Source organism: Salvia hispanica, chromosome 3 (genome assembly GCF_029641045.1).
Source record: "Salvia hispanica isolate PSC_SH4W2 chromosome 3, Shi_PSC_v1, whole genome shotgun sequence".
Lineage (NCBI taxonomy): Eukaryota > Viridiplantae > Streptophyta > Magnoliopsida > Lamiales > Lamiaceae > Salvia > Salvia hispanica.
This window is the reverse complement of record NC_142694.1, coordinates 51,928,307-51,948,495: the sequence shown is the minus strand read 5'-3', so window position 1 is coordinate 51,948,495 and position 20,189 is coordinate 51,928,307. Positions and strand designations below refer to the sequence as shown.

At 37.6% G+C, this 20,189-nt stretch overlaps 3 protein-coding genes across 3 annotated transcripts; all 3 read right to left on the bottom strand.

Moving 5' to 3' along the window:
- Positions 1-1,577: 1,577 nt before the first annotated feature.
- On the bottom strand, positions 1,578-3,050 carry LOC125211690 (lignin-forming anionic peroxidase-like). Its single transcript, XM_048111587.2, has 3 exons — positions 2,572-3,050; positions 2,323-2,488; positions 1,578-2,142 (listed from the first exon to the last, which is right to left on the bottom strand). Exons 1-3 carry the CDS (start codon positions 2,971-2,973, stop codon positions 1,754-1,756), a joined length of 957 nt encoding a protein of 318 aa, XP_047967544.1. The 5' UTR covers positions 2,974-3,050; the 3' UTR covers positions 1,578-1,753.
- Positions 3,051-6,449: 3,399 nt separating this feature from the next.
- On the bottom strand, positions 6,450-7,913 carry LOC125211688 (lignin-forming anionic peroxidase-like). The gene is made up of 3 exons (XM_048111586.2): positions 7,437-7,913; positions 7,178-7,343; positions 6,450-7,017 (listed from the first exon to the last, which is right to left on the bottom strand). Exons 1-3 carry the CDS (start codon positions 7,836-7,838, stop codon positions 6,629-6,631), a joined length of 957 nt encoding a protein of 318 aa, XP_047967543.1. The 5' UTR covers positions 7,839-7,913; the 3' UTR covers positions 6,450-6,628.
- Positions 7,914-11,527: 3,614 nt separating this feature from the next.
- Positions 11,528-14,935, bottom strand: LOC125210860 (cysteine-rich receptor-like protein kinase 43). The gene is made up of 6 exons (XM_048110465.2): positions 14,698-14,935; positions 14,473-14,609; positions 14,102-14,312; positions 12,512-12,746; positions 12,271-12,421; positions 11,528-12,096 (listed from the first exon to the last, which is right to left on the bottom strand). The coding sequence occupies exons 1-6, from the start codon at positions 14,759-14,761 to the stop codon at positions 11,704-11,706; spliced, it is 1,191 nt and encodes a 396-aa protein (XP_047966422.1). The 5' UTR covers positions 14,762-14,935; the 3' UTR covers positions 11,528-11,703.
- Between the last annotated feature and the right edge of the window lie 5,254 nt (positions 14,936-20,189).

Here is a 20,189-nt window from a genome sequence, read left to right as displayed (position 1 = left end):
TCCGGTCAAAGTGTAACTTTTGATCGGGGTTGGAGGGAGTATAATTAATAAATATGACAACGCTTACATTAGAACTGTTTTATTCCCATGAAAAGTTAACCGGCCGACCTATCATTCTTATACTCTTCTATCTTTACTCTTCTTTGTAAACTCTCTTTCATTTTCTTTGTCCCTTATTCATTTTTTTTTTTGTGTGGATATTCTTCATTATCCCCATGCACTCTTTATATGGCAAATCACATTCTATTCTTCTTATACATTTTTTGATAGGGACCTCGCATCTCAGCCATCCTACAGCCGGGCCACCTCCCAATCCAGCAAGTAAAGCCCAAGTCAAGCCCAAGACCGCCGTCACGATCAAACTAATCATACAAGGAATCGACCCAAAAAATACCAAGATTATTGCACTAAATAAATATGATATTGTAATCTCTTTTGCCATATTTACTTCAGTATTTTCGTGTATTAGGTTAGAGATAATCTTATCGGATTTTCTTCTTGACTCTTTCCCGAATCATTGAGTCGAATCAAGTATAGGATTGGATCCTATTAGATCATCTCCAATAGCGGCTAGCCCACCGGCTAGCCGATTCACGTCGCTAGCCGGTCGGCTAGCCGAACCATTAGAACCGGCCAGCGGCATTTCGGCTAGCCGATCGGCGAGCTCTAGCCGATTTGCGGGCGCTAGCCGACCGCTGGCCGATCCCCCTAGCCGCCATTGTAGGCTCAATTTCGGCTAGCCGGTTGCATTTTTTTTAATGTATTTTTTATGCATTTTTTTATTGCATTTTTAATGCATTTTTTTTATGAATTTTTTTTTAATTATGTAATTTTTTTTGGATGGACCTTTTTTTAATTTGTATAAAATTATTGCATTTTTATTGCATTTTTTAATGTATTTTTTAATAAATTAGTGAGGAGTAGAGTGGGGCGGTGGCTCGTGTGTGGAAGCTCGGATTTTTTTTATTATGTAATTTTTTTTTATTTTTAGTTAACGTACTTTTTTTTATTTAAATAAAATTAACGAATTTTTCCCTTATATGTGTCGTAAATTTAATTCTGTATTTTGTGTTTAATTCCGTAAATATAGTTGTTTTTGAATTATTTTTATTGCAGCTAGCCTGTGGCTAGCCTTAGGCTATCCCTATTTGATTAAAATGATGATGTGGCAGGTGGATTTTTAGTGTTGATGACGTGGCAGGGAGAGAGAGTGGCTAGCCTGTGGCTGGCCTAAGGCTATCCCTATTTGATTAAAAGGATGATGTGGCAGGTGGATTTTTAGTGTTGATGACGTGGCAGGGAGAGAGAGTGGCTAGCCTGGCCTAAAGCCATTGCAGATGCTCTTATATTGAGAATAAAGAATAAACTCTTTTCACATTCTTCTTCATTCACAATAAACCCTTGTACCTCAAGTAACTAGGGTTTCTCATCTACAATTCCTTTACGTGTGCTCTCTCAAAATGGAAAGGTACCCAGGACCTATCATTTTTCTTTCTCGATTGTCCATATTCCGATTTTATTTTATTTTTCCAGATATTTTTGTCCACGATGGGTTTGCTTATGGAGTAGTATAAATCAAATTACAAAATCACATGATATGCTAGAGCTAGCGAAAATGAAGATATTCATTGTGAGTAGATCTACAATTAATAAATTGAATATTGAAACAACAATTTTGGAAATATGGCGACTGCATGCATTGGAATTTGCATGCATACAATAAAAAAAAATTACTCCGTAAGAGAGAGATGAGTTATGAGTTGATGGCGCTGCAAACCCTTCTGATGATTCCATTCTGTCCGAGAGTTGGCTCAATCTCCGACATCTTGATCATCGCAGTCGCAAAGTCGGCGGCGAAAGTCCTCGGATTGCCACTGTACTGAGACACAATGGAGGCCGTTGATCCGGAGAAGAGAACTTGATCGGACTGCAGCAGTCCTTTCCTCTGCACCAAATTCCTGAAGTAGTTGTTGTCGAATGAATTCGGCGTCACCAAATCCAGCGCCGCCAAGTTGCTGTCGCCGCCGGTCTGGGGGCAGCCCCGCCTCCTGGTGCTGGCAAAGCCGGCATCAATGTCAGTACCGTTGCTGTATATTCTTCCACGGAACAAGAAGCATTGGGATTGACCTAATGTGTGCGCTCCTGCATATATCAAATAGTAATCCATTACTCACTTACAATGCACATTAGTTTGATACTATTCGCTTTGTTTTTTTAGTCATTTTTAAAAGATCTAAAACTAAATGGGGTTTAACAACACTTATATATATATATTGATTCCAAGTATGTGGGATGAGTTTGCACCCCAACAATTTTACTTACCAGATAGAGCAACCATGTCTCTTGCATTAAGACCTTTCTTGTCGAAAGCGTCAATAAGAACTTGAAGGCCGGAAAATGGACTCGGGAGATCGGTGTTGGCCACATCACGGCTAGCGGTGGTGGAATCTCTTCTTCCCAGTTTCACGCTCCATGATGGACCACCAACCTGCATACATTTTCAACAATTAATTTAGTCATCTCTTCATGGTTAATGATGCATATGCATGTTTAAGTTGTTAGAATGCTTACAGCAGCAGAGGCGTCGCGTGCGGCTAAAGTGAGCACGTCAGCGCAAGAGACTACGCCTGGGCAAGCGCGCTCAACCTCGCGCTTGGCTGCCTCAATAACCTCGTATCCTCTGGCGGAATTTACGTTGGGAAATGCCGTCTTCTCACTTTGGATGGTGGAGGTCTCGTCTAGCAAGATGGAAGCGTCGCAGCCCTGAACGAAGCAGTCGTGGAAGTGGAGGCGGATGAGGGACGCCGCCATCCGCCGCTCGGCTGAAATAGCGCGGCGGATGGAGTTGCGGATGATGGTGGGTGCATTGGGGCATGTAGCGTCGTAGAACGTGGCTGAGAGTTGTGCTTCGCTAGAGATGCTGCTTAGCACCACCATTAGAGAGATTATAGGAATAACAAACCTAGCAATCATTTTTAAGAGAAAGAGTGGAGATATCTGATGTGATGAACTAATTATACGATTAGTGCAAAGATTGTTGCGAAATTTAATTGGAGTGAAGATGAGTGAGGAGAAGTAATCGATTGTGATGAATATATATAGAGCAAAAAAGTACTACTACTACTACAATGTAAATTGGTGGGATGGAGTCTGTATTGGCTGCTATAACCGCGTATGGACTAACAACTATGTTACTTAGCCAGAATAGGCAATTGTGTGTTTACAAATTCAACTATTACTTCAACTTGGATAATTCGGTTTCTATTTATTTATTATAAATATAGTAGGAAAGTCAAATGGCATGATTTGGTCAACAATGGTGATGTAGAGTTGGACGACATGCATGCAGACAGCTAATAATTGGAAAGTCAATTTACGTTATATGAAGTGCCAAATCCAAAAGTCAAAGGCATTCCACGCAGTACAAAATCATCACATGTGATTACCCACCTTATCCAAGAAGGAACAGGGAACTAGTGGTAGGTGGAATTTGGAAAGCAAAAAAACAGAGAAACGAAAAAAACATTATTCCAAAAAAAAAAAACTTATAGTGAAATGCAGAAACATATTAACTTATTGAATTATATCCCCATTTTCCCATCGTATGCGCTTCATGAATTCAAAAGTTACATTAACTAATCAGAGTTTAATCTATGTTAATTGGCGTTTATTGTCTTACTTTATTAAAATTCTTCATGAAGTAGTAAAATAAATTGAAATTCAACTATTCATATTTGCTGTCTCAAGCTGTAATGCAGGATTTATGTGCTCGTTTGACGTCAAAGGTAGAGTTCATTGTAATTTTTTTAGATTACAAATTCATGCACTCGTGTGCACTGGGTTATAACATGTCGAAGTACGTAAATTATGCAGAAATTTTATTTCCACCTTTGTGACTGCAATTGAGATTCGTTTATGTATACATATCACTACAAAAAAATAGTACTAGCAGGAGTAGTATTTTTTTAAGGACACAAAAATTGAATTGCATTAAAAATAACAATAATTTTAAAAGCAAAAGAAAGCGTTTCTAAATTAGGAAAAAATTAACTTTATTGAGACATAAACAATAAAGATATTTTTTGAAGCATTGGTTGATGTATTTAAAAACACAAATTAGTGTTCTTAATTGCTTTAAAAATGTCTTTAACAGTTTTTTTGTTGTAACATGCATTGTCAAGATCAATAAATTAATGGTTCCTAACGGCTAAAAGGAGTAGTATAATTTATTGCATTTTTTGTTTATATCATTTTTATTAATATGTACCTATACTACTATTAAAGAAAGAATTAATTGTTTTTTGAGTTATAGTAATTCACATATTCCTGCATATAAAGTGATTCACAGTCTCCAATATAAAAGGTTGGGAATGAATGTTGGATTAAAAAAAGTTGCTCAATTTATGTGTATGTATATACAATTCAGAAATAGTAAAAAAAGAAAAAATTACTTGTATACGCTGCTCTTGTTATTTACACATTGCACTTGTCTGATCAAACCACTTATTAAATTACGCCTATCATATGCATCATTGCTGATTCAAAAATACATTTAAATACCACCATATCCAACAATAATATTTCTATTTTGTCGTTTTCGTCCAACCCTGAATAAAAGTCTTATTTTACTTTTATGATAAATAGTAAGTAAGCTCTACGTTCTACCATCATATTCCAATAACATTTTATTATAAAACTAATATAGGAGTATATATATAAGGGGGACACATATTCCACTATCTTATCCAATCCTCTTTTCTTTACATATCTTAAAATCCGAGCCCAAATCAAATAAGAACGGAGATAATATTATAATTTATATTTATTTCAACAATGTATACATTGAGCTTAGATCGTTATAGATACTACAAACGGACATCATACCAGTGCAATTAGGAGCATTATACTCTAAATCGTTGTAGATATATAAAAATTATTTTTTATAATTTTTTTGTTCACACATATGAAATTGAGATTTCGTTAGAATCCTACTATCTTTAGCTTGATACTCCCTTCGGCTCATTATAAGCAAAACGTTTCTTTTAAGCACTCGTTTTAAAATTTATTTTATTTTATAATTAATTAAAATGGAAAGAGCCTACGTATTCCTTTCTAAAGTGGAGCTTATGCATGACTGCATTTTAAATTATATACATTTGATCTGGTCTTTAAGTTTATAATAGTAAAATACTCTAGTTTTTATAAGGATTTAGTCTTGTTAAAATTGATGTTTCTTATGAGATATTGAATAGGTGACAGCAACGTGCATACAGCTAATAATTTGAAAAGCTCAAAGATAGTTTACTTTAAATGAAATTGTCAAAATTATGAAAGTTTACTTCAGTGACGAAATTGTCAAAATTAATTAATAGGAAAATATCTAAGTCGTGGATTAGGAAAATATGATTGATGCGGTGCGCGCCTTCTCTTGGTTAATGAGTATGCTATGGAAAACTATAAAGTTTGACGTGATGCCTTTGGAAAAGGGCAATGGCACCGCGGATTTGTATCTAGGTGTTGAGCGATACCACCGAATTCTTAAAGGATAAACGGTCAAAAAATTTACTTGTGATGACAGTGACAAAAATTACTATAGGACAAAATATTCTGACTACTTTATTAATTTCGTTTAATACACTCAGTCGAGTCATGTCTTTAGTTTAAATATGTACTCGCCATGTGAATAAATTAAGACATGTAGCATCCATAACTTTTTATTAAATGACAATTAAGAAAAATATCAAAGTTATTATACTCCTCCGTTCCATAATAGTGGAATCGTTTTGTCATTTTAGTACGTTTCATAGTAATATGGTTATTTCTCTTTTTAGTAAAAATCAACACATTTCATCTCACTTACGTTACTCTATTTTATTTTTTCTTCTTCTCTTTACCTTTTTCATTTCTTACTTTATTATTTTATTACTTAACTCAACGCAATTTTTCTTAAATCGCGTGCTGAAAAGAAACGTCTCCTCTACCGCGAAAGGAGGGAGTATAATTGAACATTTTTAAAAATTATAAAATTGACCAGAATTTGCATAGACATGGTGACCTTTTTGGCAAATTTTCTCCTTTTTTAAACTATGTAGTTTTTCATTTATTTTCCATTATGTAATTTTAGTATTTCTTTTATTCAGAATTTCTCACTAACCATATTTTGCGACACGTATAGAAAAAAATTGTTCTTAAGGAACTCCTTTGATTTTATATTTTGTTCACAGACAAATTATTGGAGTAACTTATCCTATTGGATTCATTTTTCTCTCTTTTTAACTATATCTATGTAGCCATTGGATTCATTGTATCCTTTTCTCTATGAATTCAAGCCAATATGCATCCTCCAGTTTCCAACATTTCGGTGTTCAGTGTGGCATTAATGCAGCAAGTTTTGATAATCTCCAACAAAATTATTTGCATGTCCATATATAGCTAGATACTAGATCGTCTAAAATAAACAATTCATTGATTGATGGTATAAATCAAATTACAATATCACGTGGTAAAAACTAAAATGAATAGTAATTGAATGAATTAATGAAAAACACATGAATAGTTGACATCATGCAAAGCAATTTGCTCGCAAGCTAACTTACAAAACGAAAAACAAAAGAGAGACATTGTCATTTTATGAGTTTATGGCGCTGCAAACCCTTCTTATAATTCCATTCTGTCCGAGAGTTGGCTCAATCTCCGACATCTTGATCATTGCAGTCGCAAAGTCGGCGGCGAAAGTCCTCGGATTTCCACTGTACTGAGACACGATGGAGGCCGTGGATCCGGAGAAGAGAACTTGATCGGACTGCAACAGTCCCTTCCTCTGCACCAAATTCCTGAAGTAGTTGTTGTCAAATGAATTCGGCGTCACCAAATCCAACGCCGCCAAGTTGCTGTCGCCGCCGGTCTGGGGGCAGCCCCGTCTCCTGGTGCTGGCGAAGCCGGCATCAATGTCAGTGCCGTTGCTGTATATCCTCCCACGGAACAAGAAGCACTGGGACTGACCTAATGTGTGCGCTCCTGCATATATCAAATTAATCCATTACTTGCATTAGTTTGATATTGTTCGCTTTATTTTTTAGTCATTTTTAAAAGATCTAAAACTAAATGGGGTTTAACAACACTTATATACTGATTGCAACAGCGTGGGATGGGTTTGCAACCCAACAATTTCACTTACCAGAAAGAGCAACCATGTCTCTTGCATTAAGACCCTTCTTGTCGAAAGCGTCAATAAGAACTTGAAGGCCCGAAAACGGACTCGGGAGATCGGTGTTGGCCACGGCTTGGTTAGCGGTCGTGGAATCCCTTCTGCCCAGTTTTACGCTCCATGATGGACCACCAACCTGCATATAGTAGTATATAATTAATTTCCAATAATTAATTTATTATTCATAATAAATATCTGTAGTAGTAGTAATTTGTATACGCATACTTACAGCAACAGAAGCGTCGCGTGCGGCTAATGTGAGCACGTCAGCGCAAGAGACGACGCCGGGGCAGGCGCGCTCCACCTCGCGCTTAGCTGCCTCGATAACCTCGTATCCTCTAACAGAGTTAGCGTTGGGCCTGGCCGACTTCTCACTTTGGATGGTGGAGGTCTGGTCTAGTAAGATGGAAGCGTCGCAGCCCTGAACGAAGCAGTCGTGGAAGTGGAGCCGGATGAGAGACGCCGCCATCCGCCGCTCAGCCGAAATAGCGCGGCGGATGGAGTTGCGGATGATTGTAGAAGCATTGGGGCACGTAGCGTCGTAGAACGTCGTTGATAGTTGTGCTTCGCTAGAGATGATGCTTAGCACCACCACTAGAGAGATTATTGGAATAACAAACCTACTAGTCATTTTGATGTGATGGACTAATTATGCAATTTTCGAAAATGAAGTAATGTTGTGAAAGTAATGGGTTGAATTGGAGTGAAGATGAGTGAGGAGAAGAGGTTGATTGGGATGAATATATATAGGGCAAAAAAAGGTGGATGCATGCTAGTTAGCTAGAGATAACGCGTGAGGACCAATTAAATTAATTAATTAACAAGTTTGTAGTTTGCTTAAAAAACCAGTTATGTATCCGTGTTTGTATATATGTCTTTCTTGGAATTCAACTTTTGGATTCGGTGCTTATGTGATTGTTTCTGAAAATGTTAATTTCAATGATAAAATATACAAGTAATAGCATGATTTGGTCAACAATGGGATGTGGTGGGGGTAACTTTTTTAGGAAGATTCTGTGAGGACGACAGCAATAATATTGGAAGTCAATTTACGTTACATAAAGTTACAAAACACAAAAGCAATCCACACACAGTAGCACATAATATATTATTATATATATGTCACATGCATCAACTTCGTTGTGATTAAAAATAACCAGTAGTGATTCCATCAACTCCAGGAAGGAGCAAGGATATTCCGGTATTGAAGCACTAAAATAAAGAAATCAACTATTGATACATTCTGTCTCAAGCTGTAAACCAAGACTTATGTGCCATGCCTGACGTTAATACTCCTATACTATTAATTACTCCATCCGTCCCGGATAATTCGGATCACTTTGACCGGGCACGGGTTTTAAGAATTGTAATGAAAAGTGAGTTGAAAAAGTTAGTGGAATGTGGGTCATACTTTTATATATTAGTTTTATAATAAAATGTGAGTAGGAATGAGTTAGTGGAATATGGGGTCCACTACCAAAAATGGTAAAAGTGAAGTGGGACAAATTTTGTGGGACGGACCGAAATAGAAAACTGGGACAAATTATCTGGGACGGAGGGAGTAACATCAAAGGAAATGTTAGCTTGTTTTGGAAGAACGCACTTGGGTTTATTGATGGTCTGATTGTGATGGAAGAACTAAATACCCCCATCTATAAAAAAAACAGTCTCGTTAGTGGACAGTAGGTGGTTTTAATGTGAAATTGATAAAGTATCGTAGAGAGATAAAATATAGATAAAGTGAGAATATGAATAAAATAAGAAGAGAAATAAAAATTGAGTAATAAACAAAGAGTAACTTTCCATTTTAATATAGGACTAACTTTAGTGAACGAATAGAAATATTGGACTATTTTTTAGAGCATCCGCAATTGGGCGGACGATGCGAGGGACGATGCATCGTCCGTCGCATCGTCCGCCAGTGCAGCATCGCGGACGATGGGTAACCCATCGTCCGCGCCCGATACATCGCCCGCGGACGATGCGCGGAGGATACCCATCGTCCGTCGCATCGTCCGCCACTGTGGACAAGACGGACGATGGGTCACGAACGATGCGACGCGGTTTAGTTTTTTTTTTTAATTTTATTAAATTTTCAAAACCTATATATATCAAATTCACTTCATTTTTCACACTTCATTTTTCTCACTTCACTCTCATCAAATTCACTACATTTTCAAGCAAAATGGATTCCGGAGATTATCCGAATAGTCCGATGTTCGGTGGTGCACGATGGCCGGGTACAGAACCCGACGAATACCGGCCATTCGACACCAACGCCGAGTACGATCCCGACTTTTCCACCGACTCATACGAGCTGTCCGATATGGAACCGTCTCCACACCGCCCCTCCGCCGCCGCCGCCGCTTCCGGGTCCGCCACCAAGAAGAAGCGGACAAAGGCACGAGCCCAGAAGTTGCCTACAACGGAGGTGTGTGAAGAGTTCGCCCCGGGCAGGACGAACTACTCCGACCCCGAATCCATCGTCTTGACGAGATGTTGGATTGATGTTTCGGAGGATTCGGTGTACGCCAACAACCAGAGGGTAACTGCGTATTGGGAGCGCATCGCCGAGAAATACAACGCGGCCAAGCCGGCGAACGCGTACAAGCGCCACGGGGAGCAGCTCCGCAAGCACTGGGATCAAATAAAGAAGCAGGTAAATTTGTTCGCGGCGGAGTACGAGAAGTGCGAGAGGGAGCAGGCCAGTGGCGAGAGTCTCGCGGATGTGCGGGACAAAGCGATGCAGTCGTACATTTCATTGTACGGCGATTTCAAGCACTACCAGTCCTGGGCGCTCTTGAGGGACAAGCAAAAGTTCGTTGGTGGTGTGATTCCCCAATCGACGGCGGCGAGGAGGAGGGCGTCGAAGCGCACCTTCAATGATTATACAAGTAGCGATAGCGGCGCGTCTGAGTCCGGTGTTCGAGGATGAGAGTTCCGGCACACCGATGTCCTCCCGGCGTCCCCCTGGCGTCAAGGCTGCCAAGGGCAAGGGCAAGGCCACATCCTCCTCCGTCGCGCCGCCTAAGCAAGCCCCGTCGCCGACCCCGAGTTCGACGTCGTCCGCGGATTTGGCGGTCTCCTCCGACTACCGGACGTTGTTGGACGTGCACACCGCCCTCATGCAGGCTCAAATCGAGGGCATCCAGCGGATGATCGATGGCCTCATCCGCAAGTTGGGACTTCTTTAGACTAGTCTCCTTTTTTTGTATTTAGTGCTTTTTTTTATTTCTTATTTTGTAACTTTTTTTTAATTAAGTAAAATTAAAATTTCCCTTTAATTGTATTGTTTTTATTTGTTTAATATTTTATTTACATTTGCAAACATAATAAAAATATAAATACAAAATAGTGAAATGCTTAGGGCGTCGCTTAGGACGGGCTATAGTCCGCCCCACTGCAGGTAAAATAGGAGGAGGATAAAATGCTGACATGGCGGTGTATAGGGCGTCGCTTAGGGCGTCCTATTGTGAATGCCCTTATGGATGAAGATTGAAGAGAGTATATCGATTTGGATGTCAGGATGCTTCCTAGCTCTATGTTTTTAATGGGTATGGATTGTATGGAAATTGAATTTGAATCAGCTACAAATTGTTTAAATTTGAGTTCCTAAATTAATACTAGTAATGAATATTTGAAGCATTCGCCTTCTTTTTTCGAGGAATGTTGCATTGGTCTAATATTCTGGTGCCTAATATTGAATATTTATTTGATTTTTTTTGTAGGCTGAGACGTGATTTTTACTTCTCAAGGTCCCTAAATTGTGAATTTTCATTTAACACCAAAAGTGAATATCTCATTTTCTAACGATTAATTATGAAGTTAAAAAAAAACTAGTCGAACAATTTTCTTTTATCTTATCGTGAAAGGCTTCGACTTGGAACAGTTCGTTCTAATCTTGAATGGGCTGAATATAGATTTTTATGACTGGATCTTCCAATCTATATTTATCGTAAATTGTAACAAGAATCAAGGGACTTGCAATTTACATGAAAATCAAAGTCTGTTTAGTTTGTTCTTTGAATATATTCTCTTCCAGTTTTACTTTGCATTCGTCAAAAGATTAAGCATAAATTGCAAAATTGAAAAGAATTCATTTTAACGTTTTCTTAAATTATACTCCTATAATAATACGAGTATTATATCAATATTATATAGAAAGGGAGTAATAAAGATAAATAGTAGTATGATCCAAGATTTCATCATTTATTTTCTCCTCTATTCTTTTCGTTTTTTGATTGAATTGTCAAAGCACACAATCTCGCAAGTACTGGAAATTGCGCAGTTACACCAGTACTACCATATTGCATGAGTATATAACAATCCAAAATAATAAATACTATGTAAAAATACCAATCATCTCTCTCTTCTACACCAGCAGAACGTCAGTTAGGCTTTGAGCCGGAAGGGTGAGAAGATAAATTATCTTCCCTCAAAAATTTACACAAAACAAACTAATGCAAACTAATTTATGTACGAAAGAATGTTACAATCTAATCTTGAATTGGACGCTTTCCATGCCGATGTAAACGCGTATTTGCAATGCTCGATGAAGTCGCAGTTGATGAGGCGCTTCGTGTCTGTGTGGAGCCAAAGGATCTTGAACTCGACCCATCAGAGTTCCCGGTGACTGATGAGGCGGTTCCTGTACGGTATCGCCTGAATCTTGACCCAGGTACTCCTGGTTTACCCGGTTCTTCAAGATGTCTTGGCTTTCTTGACAGCAGCACCACTACACGGTCCATATCTGGCCGTGCTTGGGAATCAGACTGGACACAGAGCAACCCGATTTGAACGAGGATTGGTATCTGTTCCATATCTGCTGATGACACCAATACTGGATCCATGATCTCAAAGCTCCTTTGCTTTCTATGAAGCTTATACGCCTGCTCACGATGATTATCAGAATGAATAATTGTTAGATTGTTTGATCATGTAAGGAAGAACACTTGCATAAGGATGCACGATGCGATGACATAATTCCCCTCATTCTCTCTCTCAAAAGCTAGCAAATATAAGGATCCCTGCTACTACAATGATTCCAAATTTTAAGTTCTTACCCATTCAAGCAGGCTATCAGAATCAGGATCTCGGGCAAAAGTGGAGTTTTTCTCTCCACTGATTAGCTCAAGAACCACAACCCCAAAGCTGAAAACGTCTGCTTTTTTAGAGAGGGTGCCATGCAAGAGATACTCTGGCGCCATGTAACCACTGCAATCAAATAAAATGCATCCATATTTGTTCACTAACACCACTCGAATAGCCATGCAGCAACAAGAGTAATTTTAAGAAAACCCATACTTGGTACCAGCTACACGGGTATGAACATGTGTTTGATTTTCTGGGAAAAGGCGAGCCATGCCAAAGTCGGCAATCTTGGGAACCCATTTCTCATCTAGTAGGATATTGCTGCCTTTAATGTCTCGGTGAATGATGGTACAATGAGCTTGTTCGTGAAGATAGAGCAGGCCCTTCGCAACACCAATTATCACATCGTGCCTTCGGTTCCAGTCTAGTAATGCTTTTTTGTCAGACTCTAGAGAAGAAGAACCAGATAATGTGATGTCAATTTCACTCTCTTGTCTAGCTAAATGCCACAAATTATTAAACTACAGTTAAATATGACATGCCATACTGAGATTCTCCAGGGGATACCAAATTTGGAAATTTTACCTATATTGACTTATAGAACAGAGATTAGAGATGTTTTGAAAACTAGCATAACATGTAACGTTGAGTACTAGCCTTAACAACAAGTCGAGCATTAACCAAACCATATGATTCAAATTCTCCCATGACTGATCAAAAGTTCTTTAATCTACATTTAAATGCAAACTGAGTAATATTGTGAGAGATTTTTTTGCCTCCCCAAGTTACAAAACTCATTAATTAATCTTCTGAGAAACCTAATACAGCAGGTGCATCAGAACTTCTTTTCCACTCTCTTCTCATTCTTGCTTACCCCATGAGAATAAATAGTTGTCATTTTTAGCATGACAGGTAGAGAATTATTTTAATTTGAACGGAAATAAATTAGGCTTACCTACCTCATTCGTCTATCATAAGCAGAACGAACTTCAATCTTGTTTACCAATTTCATATTTGCTTGGGGTTGTTGTAATAGAATTAAAAATTTATATCTTGTAGCTTTTATAGACAAATAAATTATTTTGTCAATTTCAAAATCTAGATTCCCCTTCATGCTTAATTGCTTATAATTCTGACTTCAGTGGATACGTAACTGGCTGAAATGTTGGTCATTCTAAGATCTATGTAGTGTGTACAAATCTGTCACTAAAAACACAGTAGTGGTCACTATATGCTGTTTCCACCTCACCCAAAATTTTTAATTTTGTTTTTCAAGAATATGTAGCTATCTCATAACTAAAAACAACTTATTTTCCCTAGCTGCAATTGCAGATGACTAAAATGTAATATCAGTCACTCTCCAAAGTTTATCCATGAAACACGATACGAGCTAAAAGAACCAGTTACATTGCAAAATTTAAGTTCACTGCACATCAATGGTTGCATTCGTAAATGTGCATTTGGCAACAATATGGTGAAGCCTTACACATATCATACTCAAAGTCACAATAAAGATGCAACCATAAACAACTGCTTTTAACTTCAAGTGGGACTTGAATATTGGAGATTCCAATTGAAGTCTCTATCCATGACCACAAACTCAAACTACTATATAATCACAACTTACATCTAAATCATTTATAATTTTTGTAACAGAGACAATTTATCCATAATAGCCAATAATATTTCGCATGCGTTTGTATCCCGAACCAGGAAGCTAAAGAAAGGCAAAAAAACATAAACCATGATAACCTTCATTCATCACCAAAACATGAAGCTTCAGAAAAACAAGAAGATACTTACTGAAAAGATATTTATCAAGGCTCTGATTCGCAACATATTCGTAAACAAGCAACTTTTCTTCACCGCGAATCGAATATCCCAACAAATTCACAACATTCTTGTGCTGCACACGTGACAACAGCTTGGCCTCATTCAGAAACTCCTTATTCCCCTGAGCAGATCTCTGTGACAGCCTCTTCACAGCTACTTCTCTCCCATCACTCAATTTCCCCTAATTAAAATCAAGCAAACCCCACACAACCCTAAAAACATTAAACATTTATTCAACCACCAAATACTCCTAAAATCAAATCACACTTTCCCTCCACCTCAATTCATTATACAGATAATCTAAAATAAAATATTGAAGATTTTAATAGCAGCATTTGCACCTGATAAACTGGGCCAAAACCCCCTTCTCCAAGCTTATGAGAGGAATGGAAATTCTTAGTCGCTGCAACAAGGGCTTCGAAGTGAAAGTTTTTCTGCTCTCGCTCTGCAATTCTCCCTAACTCGTCTTCGTCTTGATCTTTAATCACATTTCAAAACACGAAATCAAAAAAATATTCAACAAAGCTCATCAACCTCAGTCTAAAAACAACGGAAAAATATCTTACCTCTATTGGAGGTGGATGTGAAGGGTTTGAGGAGATTCTGGAGGAAGTTTTTGGATTTTCTCATCTCAATCTCATCTTGATGAAGAAAATAGGAGACGAGGTAGAGAAATTTTGTGTGTTTTGAATTTTGATTAAGTTTTTGCGAATTTGAGAAGAAGAAGCGTATTGACTGGATATTGACTTTAATGGCGGTTGAACCTCACACGCAAACCAGAGGCATAGATGTTTGCTTTCAAATTTTCTTGCAATAAATTAACTGCAAATGTGTTACAAGGTCAATTGTAGAAAATCTGTTCAATATAAAATTCACTGCTGTCTCATTCAGTATGTTTACAAAACAAGTTTATTACTCCTATGTCAAAGTATTCTATTTTATTACGCATACAAGTCGTCAAACTTTATACAATAATATGCACAAAATTGTGTATAGGATTCACTAAATAATTTCTAAATTGCAGAGAATTAGGAATACGGTTTTGCCAAATCGAAAAGATGAAATTTTTGCTCCGTTTTTAGGTATATTCATTGATTAAAGTCGCAAAAAAGGAGAATGCACACAAATATGGAGGATCAATTTGTTCACATTGAATAAAGTCACACAGTTAAATGTCAGAAAATAGATTGAGCACAAATATAGTAGTGATTCAATTTCGATCAACACGTGATAATTTGAACGGCTGCATTTATATACTATGATGTATACCTGCGAAATTGTCCACGCGCACAAAATTCAACTATTGGAAAAATCAACACGTTGCGTTTCTTGGGATTTCATAAGTTGTAAGTAATGTTTAATGATTTCATATGTGCATTGGTGAAGAAATCTGAAATCTTCGCATGACATTTTTTTCCAAATTATAATACTATATTCAATATTGTTTACTCAGTCTTCATTTTCCCACATCTTATCTTGATCTGTTTTTAACTTTTTATTATATTTGGGAGTAGGGTAATCTTCTTTACCATTTTTTATCAGGCATAATCAAAGTATAAACCACTTAATACAATTTATACACAACAGTTAATGAAAAATCATACGTATTTCATAGTTTGAACATTAAATAGTTACGACTGAGTAACATTGAACCGAAACTAATTTAATGTGAAACTGAAGAATTTTCAATTAAGATTCAACGTCATGATTTTCAATCTTCACATAAAAACGTTGTTCTTCAACATAAATTCGAAAATAATCTCTGTAGTTTTCAAAAATAAAATCTATCTAATAACTCGATCAACTTGGCTAATAGTAATTTCTATGAGAGTGATATTTCTTTTCAATTTCACAATAGTTAGTGCATGAAATTAACATGAATTCGTTTCAAATCATATGTTTTATAGTAGTTGTAGTACTATATCATACATGGATAATAATATACAAAGCGCAAAAACTTAATAGTAATATCAAATATGTAGTACCAGAAGACTCCATAGTTTTTATAAAAACTATTTCAACCAGATTAAGGACACATCGTCATCGATTAATAAATATCATAACTGCGCACTATACAATAATGTCTATCAAAATGTACGTTGAAGTATTAATTTATTAGTCGTTGATAATTTTATTTCAACTACTCCATCCGTTCCATAATAATAGAATCATTTTGTCATTTTAGTACGTTCCATAGTAATAGAGTCATTTCTCTTTTTAGTAAAAGTCAACACATTTTTCCACACCTACTTTACTCTCTCTTACTTTTTTCTCTCTTTATCTCTCTCTCTACCTTTTTCATTTTTCACTTTATTCTTCTTTTACTTAATTCACCTAACACAATTTTTCTTAATCTTCGTGCCGAAAAGTTTCGCCTCCATTACTATGGAACGGAGGGAGTATTTTTTAACACGAAATTATTTAATTTATTTCTAGTCAGTTTATAATTTATATAGCATATGATATATAACAACTAAATTCCCTACTGTAGCACATTGTATAATGCCCGCCAATTAGGATCTACTTGTCACATATGATCTTTCTGCAACCATTTTAGTAATGGTTAAAAATTCAGTGTATAAGAGCATTCCCAATGGAGGTGGCGAATTCTCGGCGATAAATCGCCGGTTATCGCCGAATTATCGCCGGCCATTGTGGCGAAGTCGGCGATAATTCGGCGATAATGTTGCCGTTGCTTCGCCGAGTGGCGTTCTAACGCCGGATTATCGCCGAGCGATCGCCGGCCACTGTGGCGACGCTCGGCGATAATCGGCGATAATTAAAATTTTTTTTTTTTTTTTTTGAACCCAACGGCTATTTTACATTCCACCCCTATAAATATTTCCTCCACTTCCTCCATTCATCACCCACAATCTTCATTCTCTCCATTTTCAATCTCTTCTCCCAATCTTCAATTTTCATCAAAATTATGAGCTTTTGGAAGAAAAGTTCCCGATCGGGTAAGGATAAGGGTAAGGGGAAAGAGTCGAGTTCACAAATTCCCAACACGGATGAAGCAAACGAGCAGTGGATGCAGTCGTTGTTGGCGATGGGTTCTCCTCCCGGCCAACTTCCATACGGGGGTCCGTCTCCTTTGCAGACTCCTCCGGCGCGGAGACTTTCTCCGTACTTCAACTCTGCCGGCAGAATGCCCTTTCCAGCCGACGATGTGTATCGGCCCCAGTTCGACACCCCCGGATCAACCCCAGGCGACCAAGAATCTCAGGCCGCGACACTGAGCGCGGAGGACTTCGAGGTGGAAGAAACGCCCACCGAGCCGCCTTCTAGGAGCGGGAGGGGGAAGGCGCCGGCGTCGTCGGCTGCGACTGATACGGGTTCCGATGAGAGGCCGAAGCGGGTAAGGACTACTTACACTCTGCAAGAGTCCGAGCTGATAGCCGACTGCTGGGCGGACACGTCACAGGACGCGGAGCGCAGCAACTACCAGACTGAGATCATATTCTGGGAGCGGATTGCCGCGAAGTACAGGAGCCACAAGACTGCCTCAATGAAGGACCATGGCAGCGAGGCGATCCGTCGGCATTGGGAGCGCCTCATGAGGGACTGCGGGCACTTCAACGGTATTTATTCTAACTTGATGACTCACATGACGAGTGGCCAGAACGAGCACATGGTCCGAGATGAGGCCATCCGGATGTATAGTAGCCAGTACTTGTCGACGAAGGGCTTCAAGTATTGGAACATCTACGATAAGCTGAAGGATCTCCCCAAATTCCGGACGGGAATGCACGACGCGCTGCACGGGAAATCGGTGCGCTCGCGACTTAGCGTTTCGGAGAGCGAGGGGAGCGCGGCCCACATCGACTTGAGTGGGGATGGTCCGCACGAGCGCCCGGAGGGAGTGAAGAAGGCGAAGGGGAGGCGGAAGGGGAAGGGCGCAACGTCGGAAGTCGCGTCGGAATCCGTCATCGACTTAGAAAAAGCCACTTATTCGAGCAATGTCGCCAATCTGACCCAGATGTACACGCTGTACTTCACCGGCGGCGGGACCCCTGAAGAAAAGGCGGCCCTCTGGAAATGCATCCAACACCTGCAGAGTACGCTGGGGCTCGATCCCGACGCCCCTCCGGCCCCTCCGTCTTAGATTTTTTTTTTTTAAATCTTTGTTTATTTGCGTTTTTTATTTGTAGTTTTTTTTTTCTCGTTGTATTATATTTTCCAATGATTAATACAACGATGAATTGTTCATTATTAGTCTATTTATTAAATACATTTGTAGGGAAAATTAAATAATATAAAAAATAATGATGTAAAAATGAAATGTTGAGTTAGGGAGAAATAAGGGAGAAATAAGGGAGAAACCAATGTAGCACTTGGCTAAAAACTGGGGATAAATTTTGGTGCTGATGTGGCGCTGATGTGGCAGGAGTTAGGGAGAAATAAGGGAGTTTTTAGGGAACTCCATTGGGAGTGCTCTAATGTGTATTGCAATATTTTGCTAATGGAGTAGTATTATTTAGAGGTAACATTAGTCAAACTTAAATATTTATATAAAACTATCTATGAAGAAAAAATATGAAAAAGTCTCAGTGTGTAATGTGTATTGCATTTTGCTAATATTATTTACAGATAACACCCTATTTTAGTCAAACTTAAATATTAAAAGGAAAAAATATCTATATGAAAATAAAAATATGAAAAACCAGTCTTTTGCGGCATTAAATTTACTTGAATTAATACTCTTACACAATTTACTCTTTTGCTAAATAATTATATTCTCTGATCTACAAAATAACGTCTCAATTTTCTATTAAGATGTCCACAATTTAAAGTATAACATCTCACACAACAAAACTATTATACTCACATTTTACTACTCCATAAAACTAATATATTCGAAATCGGTATCAACATTTGACTAAGTACTAGAAACATTATCCACTCATTTTTCTTCACATAAAACCCGTGTAAGTCTTACTTGGACTATGAATGAAGGATTGAGGGAATAAATTCTTGTAACAGTACGTGTAGATCACACAGATATAAGAATTTGCAATTTTATGAAATTTATGTAAATCATGTTATAACAAGTGGTTAAGTAGTACTCCTACTATTTAAAGAAATTGATAATTTCACGAAATTTGTGTGAATCTAGAAAATGTAATCATATTTGCTTTTAATTAGTAAAGGCAAACACAGTCAACCTGTCTTTAGTATAGAGGAATACAGTACTTTTTTACACTCTTTGTCGTGGGAACCTTAAACTCCAACCTTCTTTTATGCTTTTGGCTTATTTTAATGTTGTGGGATCATAGACACCTGCGTGAATATGTATTTATTTATATAATACTAGTATATTAATGGAATACTAATATAAAACCAACTTTGGCCTGAGATATAGGACTTGGCATCACCGGGGACGTGAATCAAGTTTTCCTTTTTTTCAAATGTTGTTTTATTAAGCACAATTATGCTATTTATAATTATGGTGTCGATAAATTGTGATAAGTGAGTAGTGAGTACAAAATTTGTTATTGAGATAGGACACATATATCGTTCATCGTTGTGTCAACCGTCAACGATGGTGCTCTAACGTCACTTGCCAGCTACTACTATTATAGTGTGAGTATGACTAAATTGAATCAAAATCGAGAGGAAATCATACCTAAACGGTGTGTTCCACAAATAAATGCAATATCTGGGTTCCAAAGTAACCCTTTTCTTAAATCTGTCATCTTTATCTTTAATTTGAAAGTTTGAAATTTTCTGATATATTATTAAAAGATAAATATGTAATATATTAATTTATTTAAAATTAATTAAAGTAAACAATTTTTAATTAATAATATAATCAATATTTTGAAAATTACATTAAGATTTGCATAATAAGTTAATAATCAAGAACCTAATAATCGTAACTTATTTTTATTACTATTACAGTTGAATTTAATAATTATAATAAATTTCTTTATAAATTAGTAGTAATACTTTTCCAGCGTTGAGGATTCTGAAACAAAACTCAAATTTGCTGAGAACATAATGTATCAAATAAATGAGATGTTATACTTGATGGCGGATATATTGGCATCACAATTCA